At 42.1% G+C, this 21,890-nt stretch overlaps 1 protein-coding gene across 21 annotated transcripts in view; it reads right to left on the reverse strand.

Moving 5' to 3' along the window:
- The window catches only part of ARHGEF9 (Cdc42 guanine nucleotide exchange factor 9), a 167,241-nt gene that overhangs the window by 21,256 nt on the left and 124,095 nt on the right, over positions 1-21,890 (reverse strand). For 18 of the 21 annotated variants that reach the window (XM_057301172.2, XM_057301173.2, XM_008970030.3 and 15 more), the window contains 2 exons: positions 17,865-17,994; positions 9,711-9,842 (listed from right to left, as the gene is read on the reverse strand). In XM_057301172.2, the coding sequence (XP_057157155.1) occupies positions 9,711-9,842; positions 17,865-17,994 (262 nt within the window). The remainder of the gene's footprint in view (positions 1-9,710; positions 9,843-17,864; positions 17,995-21,890) is intronic. The other 3 variants (XM_008970035.3, XM_057301175.1, XM_057301176.1) reach the window with 1 other exon arrangement.

Raw genomic sequence — 21,890 nt, forward strand, 5'->3', positions numbered from 1 at the left:
GGACTGAGTAGTAAGAGTAGCTAGGAGGCCACAGACTGCTGGCAAAGGATTACCTAGGGGGTGTCTAACACTTAGCACTCTGGGGATTTTTAGAAAAGGCCCAGTCTGTCAAGAGAAATGGAGGTAAAATTAAATAAAGAAGTTCACATATCAACACAGATGAATGTCACAAATCTTATGGAGAAAAACAGAAGTTGTAGATGGATACAAACAGTATGTTGCCTATTTGTTATTGTTGTTTTGCTCTCATAGACACAAAATTGGATTAATCCTAACCCTAGTCCATGAGACACTCATAATTGGTCCATGCATGGCATTTTTATTTCTCTATTTATTCATTTACTTACTTATTTTAATAATATAAAGTACTGGTGAATCTGCCACCAATCCCAAAGTTACAACTCCAAGGCATCCTCCATCCTAAATCCTATGTTCATCATTTCCATGGTTTCCTTTCTATATAGTTTTACCTCATCTGTATCTGTTACCTTGAAAAACATACAAAAAAATGCCACATAATGTTTAAAGATACATATGTATGTAGAAAATTATAAAGAAATACGTGACAATGATATATGCCACGTTCCAGACAGTACAGAGCAGAAAACGGGGAGGGGCAAGAGAGGAAGGGGAAGAAAAAGAAGAAGAAGAGAGGGTGGGAAGGAAAACTATTTGTAATGAATTATTTCTTAATGCGGATAGTAAGCACGTGGGTACTCATTATATTATTTTTATATCTTTTTGAATGTCAAATATTTCATAAGTTAAAAAGGAAAATAGAGGGATGGAAGAAATGACATATAGGCCTATGGAATGTCAGATCTTATAAATATCTTGGAGTGGCCTTTCAGCCCCTCCTCCTCTTGGCGCTGCCCTCAGCCTCCTCTGAGAACACATCCACTGCTGGGAGATGTGGTATGGCTGAGTCAGGTTGAGGAAGGCCCCTATGAGTCCTGTCCTGACAGATGTCTTTGGGCCAGCTCTCCCTCCTCTCTGCTTTATCTGCTCTTTCAGTCAGCTGGACAGAGTCAGAAATGCTCATTAATTTTTATTAGCATTTTACAGTTCAATTAAACCATTTCCATTCTACTGAATTGCCTAACTTGACTCACTTCTCAGCTGTGTGCTCCCTATGAAGGATCTTCTTTTGCCCACTCACATTCCCAATCCTAACTCTTCACACTGTGCAGTACACTGAGATTTTCAGTTGGGCTGGGAAAGGCTACCTTGCAGGATTCCCAGCATAGCAAGGTTTCCCAGCATAGCTCTGTCAACCTCAAAGGCCCAGGCTGGAAAATACAGATGTCGTTGAATTGCTTTTGAAAAAATAACAATCATGTTACTTTGTTCCTCCCATAATGATTGTTCATATAAATAAGAAAAGAATATAGATGGATTCTGATCTATTGGTTGTCCCCAGGATCAAGTTCACAGGAGAGGAAGAGTTCAGCTATACAGAGAGGGCCAATGTTGCCCCAAGCCTATTTCAGAACCTGGGTTCCTTTTACCATGTTCAGTGTGCACAAGCTCAATCCTGGCCAAAAGGATAGAGTGATTCCCATACACTGAGTTCCACAATTCTCAGGAACAATTTTTGAGACACATGTATAAAAAGTGGGCCCTATCAGGCTAATCTAAGTACAAAAGCAGGATAAGCTAGGCAGAATGTATGAATGTAATTTATCTCGATCTCAGAAAGGTTTGAATTGTGCCTTACCATACATAATATAATACATACAAACCTGGAAAGCCAGATCTGAACCACACATTCTCACCGGACCACATTGCCTAAAACAGGCAGCCTCAACTTCCTTGTTGCTAACTTCAGTCCGCAGCCTCCTTCCGCTCCGCCCCCATTCCGAGTTGGTGTGTCATAGTCATTGAGAGCTTTCAACACATTTGCTAGTTCCCAAAAATAGAAAGAATATGCATGATCTTGGAGCTACATTAAAAGCATCAATTGAATCTCCTATTGTTTCTTTAGATATGTAAGGATGACAAGAAGCTAGAGAGAATTTCTGCTTCTGTGGTGGGGAAACAGGGCTAGAGAGATGTGTTACTAAAATTATCCCTTTGCCTGTTCTCCCTGGTCCCCCAGAGGGTTAAATGTGAGTTTTCAGGCGCTAGATTTGTCATAAGCCAAATGTAAAGATGTGATAGGAATAATTAAGAATGACCTACTAGTTGAGGAACTCCAATCAGAAAGAGTAGCTAAGACTATAAGCAGTAAGCAGCATGGAACAAAAGAAAGAGCATGATGTAGAGTCTGAAGCCCTGAGTTTGATGCCTTGCTGCCTAACCTACCAGCTGTATGGTTACGGACAAGCCAGTTAACCTCTCTGAGCCCCAATTTCCTCAACTAAGAAATGAAGACAGTTATCCTTACTCTGTAAAATAGCTATAAAGCTCTAATATAAACATGTCATTTCCAGGACATGAGGCCAGACTTGTCCACCAAATACAGCCCTGAGCTTTCTTGCTCCTGGGTCAGTGTTTCATAGTCCTTAAAACCCTCTTTTGATAAACTTAAAGGAAAAACATCTCACTACCTCCTTTAGCTCATTTAAACTTTCCAAATAATTTAAATATTGTGAGTAAAAATAAGTCAAAGCAAGGGTAACTCTGAATATTTTTTCAATTTACATAGCTGCCCCACTGTCCCTGGAAATTCTATACATCCTTTCAGGACAGGGTGGTATTTGCCAAATGGTATTTGTCACCAAAATAACAGATATATATTTGGGGTCACACTAATAGCTGCTCTCTGGCCCAACTATGCTTCCTATTCCAATCTTAGCCTTCGAGGTCAAACTTACACATTCTTCTTCCTCAAATAAACTTTCCCTGACTGCTCAAGCTGATGTGGCTCCCCTTCTCCAAATTCTGACACCAATTGTGAAGACACTTGGCACTTAGCCACCATGCTGCTCACAGCTTTTAGTTTGCCTGCCCATTAAGGCTGTGCCCAGCACTCTATCTTCTTTGGTCTTGCTTCAGTTAGGGGTTGTCCAGAGAAGAGCAGCTGACAAAGCCCCAGAGTTTCCTCTGGTTGTCCTCTGCACATGGCAAGGGGACAAAGTCCTCTTGAACCCTGGTTGCCTGTGGTCTTGTTGGAACCAGGCTGCCCATATGCCACTTGTTAATGGTAGTCTGAGTGCCTTCACAGGGACACGGTGAGCAGGTGCTCAAAACAGATGCTATTTGGATCATCTCAACTTTCCTGCCTAATGAAGTTTATCATTTCCAATAAAATGCCAGCCTTCCTCCTTTTTCCTTGTGCTCGTCTGAATTGGGAGACATTAAGGGAGCTAGTTCCTCCTTAGTAAGACATTGCAGGATATTCTCTACAAATGACAGATGCTGCAATCTGGGGAATGTAACTGTTCAGGATTGTAGCCTGCTTCACTTGTTTGTAAATAAGGTCCTCCCTGCCCCTTTATAGAGGGGACCCTAGTTACTCTTCTCCAGCCTTTTCTCTCCAGATCCTAGGGAAGGTACATGGGGTTTGGACTGGATTTATTTCGCTCACTACTATATTCCAGCATCCTAGAATGCATGCTTAATAATTACATCAAAATAATAACAACAACAATAATAGCAACAGTGACCCCTTAAATAGCATATATTATGTACCATGTACTGTCCTAAATGCTCTGCATTTATTAACCCAAATAATCCTCCAATGTAGGTACTGTTATAAACCCATCTGATGAGGAACTATAGACATAGAGCAGCTAAGAAGCTTTCTCAGGAATACAATGCTTATACACTGCTGGTGGGAATGTAAATTAGTACAGCCATGATAGAAAGCAGTTTGGATATTTCTTAAATAACTTAAAAAAGAACTACCTTTTGACCCAGCAATCCCATTATCGGGTATGTACCCAAAGGAATATAAATCGTTCTACCACAAAGACACATGCACGCGTATGTTCACTGCAGCACTTTTCACAATAACAAATACACGGAGTCAGCCTAAATGATGATCAATGATAGACTGGATAAAGAAAATGTGGTACATATACACCATAAAATGCCACAAAGCCATCAAAATAAATGAAATCATGCCTTTTGCAACAACATGGATGGAACTGGAGGCCATTATCCTAAGCAAATTAACACAGGAACAGAAAACCAAATACCGCATGTTCTCGCTTACAAGAGGTTGCTAAATATTGAGTACACAGGGACACAAAGAAGGAAACAACAGACACTGGGGTTTACTTAAGGGTGGAAGGTGGGAGGAGGGTGGGAATAAAAAACCACCTATCGGTACTATGTTCATTACCTGCGTGATGACATCATTTGTGTACCAAAACCCGGCAACATGCAATTTACCTACGTAACAAATTTGAATATGCACCCCCTAAAGCTAAAATAAAAATTGGAAGAAAAAACAGAAATTTTTCCAGGAATAAAAGCTACTAAATGGCAGAGCTTGGCTTTGGGTTCAGGCTGTCCAGCTCTAAAATCTCTGCTTTTGTTTACAATGTGCTATATTGCCTCTAAATAAAAAAGTACTGAATGAATTATTAGTAACACTGCATGTATAGTAATAGTATTAATAGCCAACATTCACTAAGTACCTACTATGTGCCAGGTACTACATCTGCATTGTCTCATTTAACCCTCACAACCTCCCTTCCTTGTAGATACACTGTCATTCTCATTTTGCAAACAAGGGCATAATTATAAGCACAGAAAGTTTGCCCAAGGTCATATAGCTCATGGGCGAAAGGAGATTGCCTTCTAGTCTGGCCCTAGCACCCATGCTCTTAACCCCATACTCCACTGTTCCCCACTACCTCAGGTGGTTCTCTCCCAAAGCCTCTTGAGATGACTTCTATCATCAGCCTGATTTGACACTGAGGAAAATAAGGACAAAGTTAAAGAACTGGCCAATGGTTAGAAAAGTTAGTAAGAGACAGAGTAAAGTTAAGTACTCAGGAGTTCTGGTTTCAAATCCCCTTCTTCTTTCTGCTCCAGCCCCATCTCTGTTGCTATTATTGGATTTATAAGCTGTCCCAAATAGCTCATCCTCCAAGTCTGACCCTTCAGTGCAAGAAGAAATTGTCCAAATGCAGAAACTTCCCCGAACAGAAGTCTTCTGCCCAACATCATTACACGTTGTTTAGTTCTGATCCCCTTGAATATGGTGAAAGCAACAGGAATAAAGAACAGTTATGACACAAGGGACAACAGAACATGGCCAGACTGGCACAATAGGACAGAGGGTGCAGGAAAAGCGGATCTGCTCCTTTCCACAGTAAATAGTCAAAGAGAAAAAAATCCCCTCAAAGCATCAAAATAATTTCCCAAATAATTATATCACGAAGAAAATAATAAAACACATCAAAAACTAAAATAAAAATGCAATGAAACACAGAGGAGCAGAGACTGACAGTATAGATAATACGAAGAAAAAGAACAGAGTCTTATCTGGATTTTTTGGAAGAAAAGTTAAAAGAGTGGTGACAGCAAAAATTAAAGAAGGGGTCACATAATTAGAAGCCACTGGTGACTTTCCCACACACTATAATTGCCATTTTAAAGGTACCTTCACACATGCCCACGTACTCTCTTGCTCTCCTTTTCTCTCTCTCTCTCTCTCTCTCTGAAACAAGCTACAAGCTGCATAAGTTGTTTAAGCTGTTCTGAGTGGATTAGTCAATCCCAATTCCCAATGTACAAAACAGGCACATTGTTGCATAATTGACTGGGAATTAAGGGAATCTTAACAGTTGGATGAGAACTTAGTGGTGAGGCCACATGCTCATGGAGAGAGATCAGTGTTTCAATGTTTACTATACTATCTTTGGCACATAATAATCTAGCCCATATTTGGGTACATCTAGTGATGGGGACCTCACTACTTTATAAGGCTATTTCTTTGTTGGAGGTTGGGTAAGATGAGATTAATGAGTACCAGGCACTCTATCAGGCATTTTATATGCATTGATTCCATTTAATCTTCATGACAATCCTGTAGAATAGTTATTCTCACCATTCACAACTGATATAATGGAGGTACAAGAAAGAAAAAGTCACTTGCTTGAAATCATATAGTTAGCGAGTGTTGAAATCAGGATTTGGGCCCAGAATTGTCTGATTACAAACTTTATGTTTTATCTATCACTCCATATGACTTCTGTCTGCAAGGAAACCATGGGAAAATCTGAAATGCAGGAGGACACTCTCTGTCCTGTGCAATCCTCCTATCAACTAATTAAGTTACTGGCAAAATAGAAACTGAGTTTTATGGGATACGACTTGTTCTCAGAAAGCCAAAGATGACCCCTGTGGCCACTGTATCTCTTTCTAAATGTTCACAGGCTGTTTAATAATCAAGTACAGAATTTTGACAAGCTCAATGGTAATAATGACATAAATATTACCAATGTGGAATCTGGAGCCAGCTTATCTGAATGTAATTCCTGGCTCTATCACTCATTAGCTATTTCACCTTGGGAAAATGATATAACTTATCTAGGTCTTACTTTACGTATCCTTAACATGGAAATAATATAATAATAGTACCTACCTCATAGGTTTGTTGTGAGGATTAAATTGAGTTAATAAGTGTAAAGTTCTTAGAACAGAATCATAGAAGCACTCAATAAATGCTAGTTCATTAATACTTTATTGTTGATTTCTACTTTCTAGAACATATTATTTTCTGCTTTGAAAACTGATACATTTTCCTATCTGTAGTCTTCTCACAGATCTCCTGGAACCCATAATTCTGTCAAGATGACCTAGAGCAATTCCACTTGGGACATCTTAGAATTATTTCAGTGCTCTGGGATGTATATATTTTTAAATAACATCATACTTAAGTTCTGTTAGACTAGAATCCTTATGAAAGTTGAGCTGGTTGGCACAGAAGAGGGGCTCAATATCTATAGCATGAAATAATTCAGAGCAGTAAAGTACTCTCTTACAACCTCAGATCCTTTGGGCTTCAATTCCCTTTGAAACAAGTTTATGCCTTCTTTTCCTTGATAGAGAAGGAATTTATATTCCCCTGTTATCAGTAAACCATCTGCCTCAAACAGGGGGTTGTCAGACTATCACTTCTTTTTTCTTCATTTGAACATAGCTTTAAAAGTAATTAAAATTAAGCATTTTTAAAAACTAATTTTGACTCATTCTAGGATTCATGAAACTATTTTGTCACCCCTGTTAAATATTATATCATATGTAAAATATTATATATTATTTAGCCACTTGCTAGGGGTCTTTGTTTCCTCCTTTTTAAATATGAGATCATCAGAAAGCTTAATGTGGCCATATTTCATTATTTAGCATCCTCACCTCCTTTCTTCCTGGTAAAAAGGATTACTGAACTTTCGGATATCCAATTAAATTGTGTGCCTGAGGTGAGCAAGGTGACAGCCTCACTCACCTTGGCCCAATCCAGACATTCCCTTCCTTTCCTCCATGGATTCTCTTTGTCAAAGGAATTTTCACCTCCAGAGAGCCTAGTCCATTCCTCCCAGCTCTATCTCAAGAAGAGAGTCTTTTGTAGTAATGGCAAAAGGTCCCTAAACAACCCAGCAGACAAAATACCTTGTCTCTTTGCATACCTTCTTTTGGTCCCATGATCATTTTTCAAAAGTTTATCCCTACTTGTTGAATGGAAAGTCTTATTGTAGATAACAAATGGAAATCTTCAAAACAAACATCAGGTAGTTTTAATGGCCTTTGAACAATTAGGCTATAACTGCTCGTGTTCTGGGAAGCCAGTGTCAAGAACACCCAGGTATATGGAGTTAGTAGCCTTTATACTCCAGACTCTAGGCTGGCTGTGTCTTGGGAAGAAAGCCTATGGTTCTTGTAAAAACAAGAAATCTCCCTTCTGTGGGAAGCTATGACTGCTTCGAGGTTTCTCTTGTTTTCACCATCCCTGTTATATGCTTCCCCTACCCTGCCAGCTTAGCTGGTTTGAATCCCCAGCCCTGGCTTGACTTCTAGTTTCTTCCTAATCATTGGCTCCCACTATCTGGCTTAGACATGGCTCATTACTCCATCTTGGTCTTCCACTGCCCGTTGAGTTCTAAGTTAAACCCATTGTTTATCTTGTTTCTTCCCCTTTATTCCTGGCTTCTGACTCACTGTTTTATGTTCTGGATCCTGGTCTATCTCTTATAGCCACTGCTTTCTAGAGCCTAGTTTCACAATTTAGTTAAAGTAATCCCAGCCTTGGCTAACAGATGCCAAAATTAACAGGGCCTAGGGGGTGCAGAACTATAAAATAAGCCAGGTTCCTATTTGTTTGCTGTCTCTATGGCTACTTGTTCTGAGTGTAAACACCTTAGTGGGAAGAACAGGCACATTAGTGTTGGTGACATGGCTGATATGCTGAGAATTTCCATGGCCACCTAAATTAACCCTCAAAAATCCTACCTCCTGATTTTATGAAAGTCCTGAGAAGAGTTGGGGGAGCTAAAAAGAAGCATTAGTGTTTGGCTGAGTTTCAGATTCATAAAAGTTCTCTGTTTGAGGGTCAGCTCCATACTGAGGTAAGTTATTATCCCCATTAACTGACTGGCTATTGGTTCCAGAGTGGACATTCAGAGCTTATCACCAAACACTGAGGCAGTCTGAACCTAAGCTCAGTGTTTTTCCCCTCAATCCACTGTCAAAGCAAATGGATAAAGATTCAATACAAGATATGGCACACACATACACACACAGAGGACAGGGGGCTTAAAACTGTGTGGTTCATGTTCCAGCCCAGAAAAATATAACACTATTTACTCTGGTGTTTTGTGACTCAGCACTACTTTTCAGAGGCATTCACTACTGGGTGAAGGAGAGGACAAAGGGACTAGATGATGGCAAAAGAGCCAAGGGTAGCATGGTGAATTTGTAAAGTCACTCTAAGCATTCTGGTTTCTTCTTCCATTTTTACTTTCCTTGGTCCCCAATTCTTCCCAGTTAGCCCCTGGAGCCAAAACTGGTCTGAACTCTCTACTATGAGTGAGGAAGTAGGGGTAAGAGTATCCCATAAGGAGGAGTGACGCTTAGAACATATGCTACCCTCCCCAGCCTCACAAAGGAGAAGAGTCCTAGAAACCAACATACACAGTTATCCAGAGTCAGTGACAAGAGTAAGACCTCTCCTCTAATGGATTACAAAGAAGGAAGAGTGGAGAAGAGCACGGTTGGGGGTTGTGGGGAACCAGTGCACCTTGTATAGGAAATAGGTAGAGGCATGGAAAAAATTCCTATATCACAAAGGTACCTACCTGTCAGGGCAAAAGTAGGAGGCTCCTCGTTGGTTCCCAGGGCAGAGAGGGGCCACATGGCCAGAGCCATTAGAGTGGAAATGAGGGAAAGTGCTCAGGGAAACTACTATTTACCAACTAAGATAGACATATTTCAATATTTTTTACAAATGGTGCAGACCAGCAGCTCTGGGTAGAAGAAAGTGAGAAGGAGCACCCCAGGGTCATTAGGGCAAAGGGTAAAAAAAATACCAAGACAAAATGCACCGACTTCAGAGTTTTTCACTGCCCACAAGCCAACCCTGCCTGTGACATTCATGCCACATTAGTGCTCCTGATACAGAATTGCTGCCAATCTCCTGTCTGTTTTCCCCCCATCAGTATTTGCCCACTTTGTTGGGAGCCTGCGGATGATGAAGAGGAGGGTCCGGTACCCTGTTAGGTACCCATCTCCCTCAGGGAAGAAGGGGGCAGGGTTACCTTCTTGCAGAGGACCATCTGGTGGTCAAACAGGAAGAAGACCCGCTGCTGGTTGCGGCCGTAGGGCTGGTAGATCCAGGCCATCTCCCCAGTGTAGATCAGCTCCGAGCTCCTGTCTAGGATGTCCTCGCCCTGGGAAGGACATGTGATGATGAGAGGCAGCCAGGCAGGAGGATGGCACCATCACCTGCCTGGAGGCACCCAAGGCTGGGCATAGACTGGGACAGGAAGAGGCCAGAAAGGCCCTGGTAGAGACAGAGGGAGAGAGGGACTCCTGGGACTCCTCAAAAAGCTTTACAGCTCTGTGAGCTAGGAAGACCCATTTTCTTATTCACCCCAAGGCCAAATGTGCCCTGCCACCCGGGACTGCTACAGCTTTTCTACACCAGTTACCCTCTGGTCCTATAAGTTCTCTGTCTGTCTGTCTCTCTCTGTGCCTGCCTCTCTCTCTCTCTCTCTCTACATACACACATATATGTGTGTGTGGAGAAAGAGAGAGAGATGTTTTTTATATATATATACACACACACACACACACACACACACATATATATATACATACACATACACACACACACACACACACACACACACACACACACACATATATATATATTTCTCCATCTCTCTTCTCTATAAATCTACTTTTCTGTCCCAGTCTCTCAATCCCTGCTCTGGTCCCTCAGTCTCTTTCTAATACTTGAAGAACAGGCCTTAATCTCACTGCCTCCCACATGAGTAGAAGGAAACAGGAGGACAAGAAGGAAGATGATAACAGAGGGAGAGAAAAAGAACCCACTCCCCTCTTATAATTGTTTTTCCTTCTCCTCTCAGTTCACTAAAATCTACTGATTGAATAAGAAACTTAACTGCCACATGATTCCTTGGTCTGTTATCCAGAAAGCCTAGAACTACTTCTCCTCCTTGCTACAAAGAGTCTGACACAAATAGGCACCAAGACACCTAAGTCCTAGCTAATTCAATTCTATAGAGTTTCCAAGTCCTACTCCTTCTTTATGGCAACTCTGATAGGTCAGAAGTATGTTGCAGGTGTGTGTCAGATGTCAAGGTAGACCTGGGCCCTGTCCTCAAGGAGCTTATGTCTTCATGGAGGAGACGAATGCAGGTATGCTCAAAACTCATGAAACACAAGGCAAACCAACACCGAAGTTGTGGGCACAGGGGTGAGTATTCCAGGGCCTATGTGAAGATAGGGACAAAGAGTAGTGTCCCAAGACACAGAAGAATTAATATTTCCTGAGCACCTATATGGGTCAGACAGTGCGCCAGATATTTTCAATCTATCTTATCTGAGACTCGCGATAGCCCTGGGAAGTAGATATTCTTGCTCCCATTTTACAGTTAGAGGTACAAAAAGATCAAGTGATAAGCCAAAGTTGCCCAACTAGTTAGCTACAGGTCCATGACCCAACTCCAACCTCTGGGGCTCCACAGAATATGCTCACTCCTTGTACTATATTATACTGTCTTTAGGCCAAAAAGGCATTGGAGAACCCGTTCCTTCCCCTCTCTCTCTAGGTGTCAGTTTTCCCAGATGTAGTATGAGGATGATCTTCATGATAGGGCTGATACCTTGATGCTAAGATCTCAGCCTTTCACCCAAAAGCTTCAAGGCAAGGTTAGAGATGGAGACCTTTATACCTCCCAGAAATAATCAGAGGCAAACACAAATCAGGCAGGGTAGTAGGCCAGAGAGTGGGGCATCTAGAAATGGTGTATTCGAGCATACCATTTTTTTCCCCAGTCTAAAGGATGGGAAGGAAAGGGGGAACTCAGTAGAATTATTTTCTAATAATAGAACCCCCCACCCCACTGCCGAAAAAAAGCTTAGAAATACTGCTTCAACTTTAGGCTCCCGACTTAGCCTCAATATTATCCAGGAACTAGGTAAACACTCCTTCTAGAGGGGCTGACATACTAGCACAGAACCTCTGGAGGCCTGATACTGGGAAAGAAAGCCACCAGGTTAGGGAGCAGTACAGCGATTTCCTGCTGGAGGGATGGGAAGCTGAGAGAGGTTCCCACCCTGATGCAGGCTAGGAAGATGTGCTACAGTCCACTTTGAATATGTATGAAGTCCAATAAAGCCATAAAAGAGAGCCAATGCCATAAGAAGATGGTCAGAATGACTTTTAAATATACAATTTACTAAATGTGGATGATACGACCAGGAGGGTTACCCAGTATTATCTGGTCCATCCACTCCACCAGCCAGGGGCATCTCAATTCTAAATTTTTTTTTTTTTTTTTTTTTTTTTTTTTTTTTTTTTTTTGGAGACAGAGTCTCCCTCTGTTGCCCAGGCTGGAGTATAGTGGCACGATCTCGGCTCACTGCAAACTCTGCCTCCTGGCCTCAAGCGATACTTGTGTCTCAGCCTCCCAAGTAGCTGGCATTACAGGCATGTGTGTGACACCATGCCCAGCTAATTTTTATATTTTTAGTAGAGATGATTTTTTGCTATGTTGGCCAGGCTGGTCTCAAACTCCTGACCTCAAGCGATCCACCGACCTCAGCCTCCCAAAGTGCTGGAATTACAGATGTTAGCCACGGTGCCCAGCATCAATTATATTTTAATTACTTGCAACATGTAACTCCACCAATTAGAAAAAAAATTAAAATAATACTCCTCTATGCTCACCAAGCTGACTAACCTTGAGTAACACACGTAGTCTCTCTATAACTCAGTTGCCTCATCATTAACATGGGGATAATAACAGTACCAACTTCATTTGGGTGTTGTGAGGATTATTTAAATTAAAACATATAAAGTGCCTAGAAGGTACACATCACACTATAAGCTCAACATAAGTGATACTTATTTTATACCTATCCTGTCTCCTAGTAATATAGCAACCCAGTAAGTGATGTTTTGTTATTACCCCAAAACCAAGGTCAAAGAAATTGGAAGTAATTTGCCCAAAGGGGCAGAACCTAGGTCAGAAGCCCTCCAAAGCCTATGCTCTTATCCACCAAACCACATTAGAATGATGGCCCCCACCCAATCTCCTCCTACTGTCACCAACCCAGGGGAACAACCAGATGCCATGGAAGATTTCTAAGGTGAGAATCTCAAAAGACCTGGGCTCTGAGTCCAATGCTGCTACCAACTCACTCTCGAGTTAGAAACTAGCTTAAACTCTTGCCATCTGTTTCCTCATTTGTAGAGTGGGAATATTAAAACAGTTCCTGTTTGACCCACTTCACATGGCTGTTTGAGAGCATCAAATGAGTTCATGGAAAGGAGACAGCCCTCTCATTGTTTAGAGATCTCACCCTTGCTTCCTCTGCTCCACTTATATAACACATCTCTTTGTCTTGCCCCCAAAAGTACAACTCCTTCCAAAAATCCCCAACCGTGGGCCTTCGGATCTGTTCACTCCCTCCAGGATTTTGCTCACACTGTTCCCTCTGCTGGAATATGTTTGTCCGCACTAGATGTTCAAGGCCACATCTCATTGATCTCAATATCCTCATTGCCCAGCATAGGGCCTGGCATATGAGGGGAAATGCTCAAAACATAAGTCTCATAATTTCACATATTTGCTCAAAAACCCTCCAGTGGCTCCCATCTCACTCAAACTAACAGTCAGTCTTATGAAGACAGGATCTGACCTCCAGTCACCTCCCTAACTTCATTTGCTCCCAATCTCTCACTCACTTACTCTACTCTGGGTAGAGTAACAACACTGGCTTCCGTGTTGTTCCTTTAGCACACACTCCTATATTTCAGGGTCTTCGTGTTTGTTTTCCCCTCTGTCTGGAATTCTGTGCCCCAAGAAAACCACATGGTTTGCTCCTTCCTCTCCTTCAGGTCTGTTCTTAACTGTTACTTCCTCAGGTAGTATCCACATTACTCCCTAACCTGTTATCCTACTTTATTTTTCTTCAGAGGCCCATCTACCTGATGATATATGTTTGTTTGTTGCCTCTTTTCCCTACTGGAATATGAATCAATGAGAGTGGAAACTTTGTCATGTTCACTGATGTCTTTGCAGAACCTAGAATAAGGTCTGACACAGAGTACTTGATACTTAAATACTCAATAAATACTGTTTGACAACTAAATCAATAGGTGTGGAATGAACAGTGGCCACCAAAAACTACCCAAAGCTTTCTTGCCAGCTTATCTACCTTCCTTCCTTGGGGTCAGAGCCCGAGCGAAGAGGCCTCACCCCATTCTAATTCTAATTCACCCCATTCTGCCTGATTTCACCCCATTCTAATTATAGGCCAATTGATGTGGGGCTGTAATCTGAGCAGATCCAGGAAAAGGACAAGGGGAATGCCATACTTTTTAACTAGTTTATTTTCAATGCTGCCTACTGACAGGAAGGCAGAGGAGTAACAAATCCATCTAGCCCTACATTTGATCTTCTTGTCCCAGGAGTATGCCTCATCAAGCCACTTTAGCTTTTAAGTAGATGCTTTTGCTGCCTTCATCATGTTGGGTTTTCTTGTTTCCTCCAACTTCTTTGGATTCAGTCATCAAATAGTAAAGTGGAACAGGTCCTTGGGTATTATACAACCAGGCTGGGAGGAGAGGGGTCCCACAAAGAGGAAATTACAACCACACACAATCAAGCTCCCAAATATGAGCTACAATGTTAGGTTCCTGCTACAAATCTCCAGAAAAAAAAAAAAAAGATTAAAAAGAAGCTATCCAGGATATGTTACCTTTCCCTTGTTTTCAAGTGGATTAAATGAGTGTGCAAGGTGGCAAAGTGACAGCTCAACCAAACCTCAGCATCATGGAAATTAGAAATAGAAATTTCCCAGAAACTGCAGTCCCTGGGAACAGATTATTCTCCCTGCTGCTCCCGCATACTGCTCTAATGTATTGATTAGTAGAGAGATGACTGACACTTTTACTCATCCATTTGATTTTCAGGAGCCCTGGGGGGTGGGGTAAAAGGAAAGTTACTTCAGGAACTCTAGTCCCTATAGAATGGTAGAGGGCAGGGATAATAACCAGAGTTGGGCAAAGAGACCAAGAATGTTCACGGAATAAGCTAAGAGAAGGGTCAGGCCTTGATATAATGCAGGGCTTCCTGCTCTCTAGCCAGACACTCTGATCTATTGAGCAGACACTAATTGCCTGCATGCTACCCTCCAAATTCCTCTTCAAGGGAGATTAAGCTCTGAAGGTTTCCCCTATGACTCCTCTTTTTCATTTGACAAATGAAGCTGAAATTATCATGCAGATGCTTTTGACAGCCACTCTGTTTGTTCAAACATCTGGGAGACAAGGGGGGTGGCAGAGACAGCAAAATATGGCATCTTTTTCTTGATTTGCATGGTCTGTTCACAGCAGTCCTCGGCAATCTGGCAGAATGTCTCTCCTTGCCTAGACAACTTCTTGGGCAGGTGGAATGCACAAAGAACCTATACCAGGGAACCTGTGAAATTGGGCCACCAATCCTAACCATCATCAAGCCATGGAGCATCCATGTCTCATTGCTTTCTTGGGGAGACTCCCCAGCACTCACCCACCACCTGACTGGGATTTGGATGACCTCCCCAAGGTAGTCTCACTGCCTTATTTAAATATAAACTCTTTACTACATACAAAAAGCAAGTTGCTGAAATATCACAAAGAACAGCAATTGGGCTGTGAGAGGCAGAAGGTTGAAGGAATATGTGGTACCTTACTGAAAACAATACCACACAAGGAATCAGGAGACTAGATTCAAGTTCCAGCTTTGTCACTGACTTGCTGTGTGGCCTTGGTAGGAAATAAACCTCTCTCTGCTTCTCTGTCTTTCACCATCATTGCAAGGTGTTTGAGAGTAAGTGTGTGAGAGTATGTGTACATGTGCATATGTGCATGTGTATACACACAAGAATCGTCAGGGTTGTAGGGGGAGTCCTCTAAGAGCCTTGGTGATTCTGACATTCTAGAAGTCTTTAACACAGGTATGGCAAATATGACAGAAACTTTAGGCTTGGCCTTTGAAATATATCCATCAGGCTTTACTAGAGAAAAGACTTCCTAGAGGACAACTTCGCTGGAACTGGCAAGTTCCACAGTGACCTCAGTCTGACAAGAAGACCATGAAGAATTTTTCTTCTTACAAATTGCTATAGGCTGAATGTTTGTATCCCCATAAAATTCACATGTTGAAACATAATCTCTACTGTGATGGTATTTGGAGGTAAGGCCTTGGGGGATGATGGTCATGAGAATGAGGCAGTCATGAATTAAATGGGAATAGCATTCATAAAAGAGACCCCAAAGAGTTCTCTCATCCTTTCTGCCATGTGAGGTTACAATGAGAAGACAACAGTCTATGCAGAGGGCCCTCACCAGGCACTGAATCTACTGGTTCCTTGATCTTGGACTTCCCAGCTTCCACAATTATGAGAAATAAATTTCTGTTGTTTATAAGCCACCCAGTCTATGGTATTTTGTTATAGCAGCCTGAATGAAGTAGGATGTCAATTTAGATGAAGAAAGGCTTCACCAAGCAGGAGCATACAAGGGATGTGTGGGCTTACATGAGATTAGAGTACCAATCAATCAGGCTAACAAAGGAGGCAGAAACTGTTAGAACTGTGTTTTTGTGGCCCCATTCAGACATACATGCAGGAAATTCCTTCTGAGATGCTGAGTGTTTAAATCATAGCTCAGTGTTACTGAGCTTGGTGCTACTGAAGCTCCCTGAGTAGGCCAGGTAATTTCATGCTATTTTTGGTTCCCCATGGCTCCTGCTCCAAGGACTGATGTCCCAGAGCACACAGGGGAATCAGAAGGTCTTCTAGGCATTGGGAAGTTGGGGAGATGCTCCAGGGAATAGGAAGACAACTGCTGCTGGGCACCTTCTCTTACAAAAAACCCTGCCAACGAGAGAGAATAAGGCCAGCTAATCCACCTTAATTTTAGAGTGTCTTAGAGTTGATGGGCTTGCTAGAAGTCATTTGGTCCAGCTCTCTGCCTCTAATCAGGCAAATGGCCAAAGCAAGGCCAACACAAGGAAAAAAGGACCCACAATTTTCTAGTAAGTCTGGCCCAGTGCTGGCTTCTGCTTAAGAGAATGAGGGTCTCTTCATCTAGACAAATTCCTTTCTCTGCAAATCAAAGTGCTGTTCTACTTATATGGGAACATTATCCTTCAAATATAGCCCAAAAGGATGTCAGCTGATCAGAATTGTGGTCTTTTTCAGCAATCTACATTAAGGTAGGACAGAGGTAGCAGAATAAAAGGAAGGTGACTTTTTTCTGGGCCTTGGTTAAGCAGCTGTTTGTGAGGATGATGCTTGGTTCCCTTGGAACGGGCTAAAATACTTTAAGTATTAAGAGAGATACTACCTCTTAATCACTGAAAATGACACTTGAGTTAAGGTCAGTGGAATAGGGAGCAGACCCTACCTCTATATTGTGACCACAAGGCTTAAGATTGCTAATCCCTCCCTAGTAGCACGTCCAGCCTCTCCTATCTTGGTTATTTTAGCCAGCAGACTATCAGATTGCACAACCTGGGCCTGCAAGACATATGTGAAATGTCATTACTCCTGATACTTTTGGTGGGCATCTAGGAAGGGAAGGTCTTTCAGAATTCAGAGAAGTCATGGCTGTCTGCAATGAAATAATCAGGGATTATTTTAAAAACAGATGTGAAAACTGTGGATTTGGCAGGGATGATGGTTGTGGCCTATAGTGTACAGGCCTAATAGAGAGACCTAATAGATGTGCCAGGGTGAGGTGGTAACACCGATAAAAAAAAAGTATGTTGGCTGTCCTGCATGGTTGGGAACAGGAGAACCAACCTCGTATTCTGTGTCTGGAAGTAAATTAGTATATACTATTTCTTATCTAAGTGTGAATCTGTTGGTCATAAATCCAGAAAGAGCTTTGAAAGGCTACTGAATCAACCCTAATTGTTCCTTGGCAATACCTGAAGAAATGAACCTTTCATTTCTTAATGAGGTATCATCACAAAAATTTCTCCAAGCTTCTTAGAAAGTTATTCAAGTATCCAACACTTCTCATTAGCAGGAAATTTTACCTTGAGTCTAATCTAAATCCTTACTGTTGCTCTTCAAATGTAATTTCTCTTCACCTGTCCTTAGCTAAGATGGGAAGCTTTTGCCAAGCTATTCAGATTTCCCAATACCCTGGTTGGTAAGTTTCCTACCTCCCAGTCTAGGACAGAAGCCTGCCACTGAGCAATCTTGTCAATATTCTCTAAACGTCGCTTGCGTTCGTTGATCTGCTGAGTCACATTTCTCATGACAGCCAAAGCAGCTGCCACATACCTGTAGTCACTGTGAAAACAAAAGAGCGCAAGTTGAACCAACCAATGTGCCAAAGAACCAATGTGCTAGGTGCCAATCTTAACATCCACTCTCCTCTACCTCCTTAGTAACAGAGTCCTGATTTTCAGATGGGAACCCACACCACCTAAAGACTACATTTTCTATCTTTTGTTTCAGCAAAAATGACTATGCAAGTAAGTTTTGTACACTGATATGTAAATAGAAGTGTTGCGTAGTGTAAGAATTAAAGAAAGAGGAGAGAAACATGAAGGATGGCTTTTCAGTCAACAGGGACAGGTTGATTTTAAATAAACCTGAGAGGAGCGGCTGGCCAAGTTAGGTCAGAGCCACACTTTCTTACAGACTAAGAGTTTTTAAGGATTCAGGGTGGGAGACTTTATCAGAGGCATAGACTGCTTTTGCGCCTCTTTGTTGTGCTTATCTGGGAAGAGAGAGTTGTGTGTCTGTTCCCATACATCTTTTTGCAGCTGCAGGCATATCCCCTGAGTCTGCTTTCATCTTCTCTATCTTAGTGCACCTGAAGGAAAAGGAATGTGCTTATTAACGCCCACTGTTTTACTGGGGCCCATTGTATGAGGGTGAAGTTTGGCAGTTACTCAAGAGACTTTCCCCCCCCACCTCCTTCTGTGCCTGAGCTCTCTTACTGTCTGCTCTTTCTGGCTGCTTGTAGTTAGAAAAGAAGTGATTTCCTTGAAATGCATGAGGCTAGAAAGGGAGCTGGAACTTGAAGTGGCGGTGTTTGTCCAAGATGACGGTGCTCCTGCTCTATCAGGTAGGCCTTCTGAGAAATCACCTTTAAGGTAGAGAGCATACCCTTCTTTAGCCTTTACTCAATCCTGATGCTTGGAATGTTGATGTGATGGCCGAACCTCTGGTAGCCATCTTGGACCATAAGGACAAGGTCAATACCCTAGGTATAGGATAGTAGATAGCTGTAGGGTGCTCATGTTTCTGATGACCATGAGGCCACCATACCAGTCATAAACTTCAGAATACATACTTCTTTTACATGAGAGACAAATGGACCACTATTTTGTTACATCACTTTTTTTGTGTCCTATCTGATACAGCCAGCCAAGGACCAAGAAGGGAGCCTCACACATGACACAGTATAGACCACCTTATCATCTCTTCCATCATCTATTTCTATGGAGCTTCTGCCCAAAATCACTCTGAAATATCCTCACGTTTGCTTTTGCACAATATAGAAACAGAATGTAGCACAGTGGGTAAGAGCATAAAGTCTGAAGCCAGACTTTGTGGGATCAAATGCCAGTTTTTCTCACTGACTAGCAGTATGGCCTTTGGCAAGCCTCACTCCCTCTCTCATTGACTCAATTTCCTCACCTGTAAAATGGGGAAAAGTATAGTTTATTGAAGGTTTCATAAATTAAATACAATCATCCATGTAAACTATTTTACTCTTGGCATATAACAAATGTTAGCGGTACTATTATTACAAATCAAACATTTCCGTAGTAGAGCCATCACATGGGATGCCTCTTAAAACCCCTAGTCTCAGACGTGTAACCCTTGGCCTCACATCCTGGGACTCTGGATAGCAGACGTGTTGAGAGTTACATATCCTATCCAGTTTTTTTCTGCTGTTCTTTTCTGATTTCCAATCAAATGGCTCTTGGGAAAGGCAGATTGATAGTGAGATCTCAGCCATTCAGTGGGGGCAAAAATAAACTGAGAAGACAAGAGGATGCATTACAGTTCAGTGTTAACACCTTTCTTTAGAGAAACTGAAAATGCCTTGTGGTCACTAGTCTGCTTAATCTCTCAGTACCATTTTTTAAAAAAGGAAGGAGAAAAAAATAGATGTGCAACAACCGCACATCTTTGCACAACTGCACAACTGCACGCCCACAACATTGAATAGTGGGTTGATGGACCAAAGAAAGGCAGAGGAAAGGGACTTCTAATTGCCAGGGCAGATCCTACGTAGTACCTCCTCCTAGCTCACATCCCTCACTCCAATCTGTGATCCGCACACCTGTCAGAGCCATGGCTCTCAAACAATGTTACATTATCACCTCCAGTGAAAGGCTTTTCACTATACTTCCTAACCAGTCTATTCTGTCTCAAGACAAATATGTTAGAAAAGTCTTTATTCTGAGCCTCAGTGAATGTTAGCTATTATCAGTTTTTCTTCTGGATCCCATTGCTGACCCATATTGAGCTTATGGCCAACTAACACTTCCTAAGTCTCTTCAAAACACACTCTAGAAGCTGTATCTGTCTCAGCCTGTCCGTGAGCTATTTATTTCTTATCTTAGACCCAATGGAAACACTCTACATTTGTTTCTGTTACATTTCATTCTTTTACAGTTAGTTGCTCCAATGTATGGGGATCTTTTGGGCTCTGTGACATCACCGAAGTTTCTCCTTGGCAAGATGTCTGAGCCTGACACTTAGAAGGAGGTAGAGTGGTGACAGAAGGGAAGATTGCAGCACAGAAGCTGCTAACATAAGTAAGTGCTCCTGCTCTTTGGACCCATTTTCTGCCCCTGTACCTTTCCTTTCTCTGATTTGAGGAGATCAGTGCTCTAAACCACTTTCTTGGAAGTAAAGCACAGAGCTGTACTGTCCAACATGGTAGCTATTAGCCATATTTAATCAAAATTAAGTAAAATTTAAAATTTAGTTCCTCAGTTGCACTAGCTGTTTCTTAGTACTCAAGTAGTCACATGTGGTTGGTAACTACTATATTGAATAACACAAATATAGACTATTTGCATTGTTGCAGAAAGTTCTACTGGGCAGTCCTGGCATGACAATGTTCATTTCCTCTACACCAAGACTACTCAGCCATGGATTGCTCACTGTCAGTGTCCCATACTGCCTATTTTTGCCATCTTTAGCTGGCTGCCTTTCTCAAAATGGCTAGAGGGGGAATGTGCCCATCTCTAACCTGTCCTACTAGTTTTAGCAGTCGGCAGGAGAAGAAAGGAATAGCTGTGGTCCAGCCTAACCCTGGTCAAAGCCCTCAGATGAGGTCTGGGCCCAGCCTCTTATTGGGGAGAACAACAGAACAAAGATTTTCTACTTCCAGACATGTCAGCTAGCCTCCCTCTTACATGCAGTCTTCATTCTCATCAACTTAAGGAAGGTAGGGTAGGGAATTATATCAATCATCTGTAAGCAAAGTCAGTATTCTTCTCTATTTATCATTCTTCATCTAATCTTCTCCCTCAGGGGCCATTCTGACTGCCTGTATTTCAGCCCTACCTATCTGAACACCTATCTTACTAAGCTTCCAAGCTGGCATCAGCCTTTAATTGCCTTCAAATCCGAGCTACTCTTGACATGCATGGCAGGAGCCATCATCTTAATACAGATTCCTGAGACCTGCCAAAAGGGGTTGTCTATGTCGTGGGAGTTGTGCTGGGCCCAACGGGTCACTCTGAGAAAGGGCAGAAATTGATGTCACCTGACACTGCCTGAGCTACTCTACTGTCACTCTGGAGCGCAAGGGGTGAGAGGAGAGGGAATCAGGGACCTAGGTGGCAAGAGGACTTTGAAGCAGGAGTTCCAGTCACAAGGTGAAAGTGTACAGAAATGGCAAATCCCAGGCGAATGTCCTATCTTTTTGGTGCCCACCAAACCCCCCAAAAGCTCTGAGGTTGTTTTGGCCTAAGAAACTAACATAGCTTTGAGCTATGCTTAAAAACTTTTTTCTGGAACTTTTAAGATGAATTATGCCATATATAATTTACCTAGTGAATATTATCAGTCCACAAGTATGATTTAGCTCCATTGCTTGGTCTCCTTGGGCTAACTTTCAGACCCAGATGCATGAGCCATGGGTGTGGGCCAGTTGGTTTGGTTTACATCTTTGGGTTCATTTTTGAATTGATGCTGCTTCTCTAACAAATCAT

This window comes from Pan paniscus, chromosome X (assembly GCF_029289425.2).
Source record: "Pan paniscus chromosome X, NHGRI_mPanPan1-v2.0_pri, whole genome shotgun sequence".
Classification (NCBI taxonomy): Eukaryota; Metazoa; Chordata; class Mammalia; order Primates; family Hominidae; genus Pan; species Pan paniscus.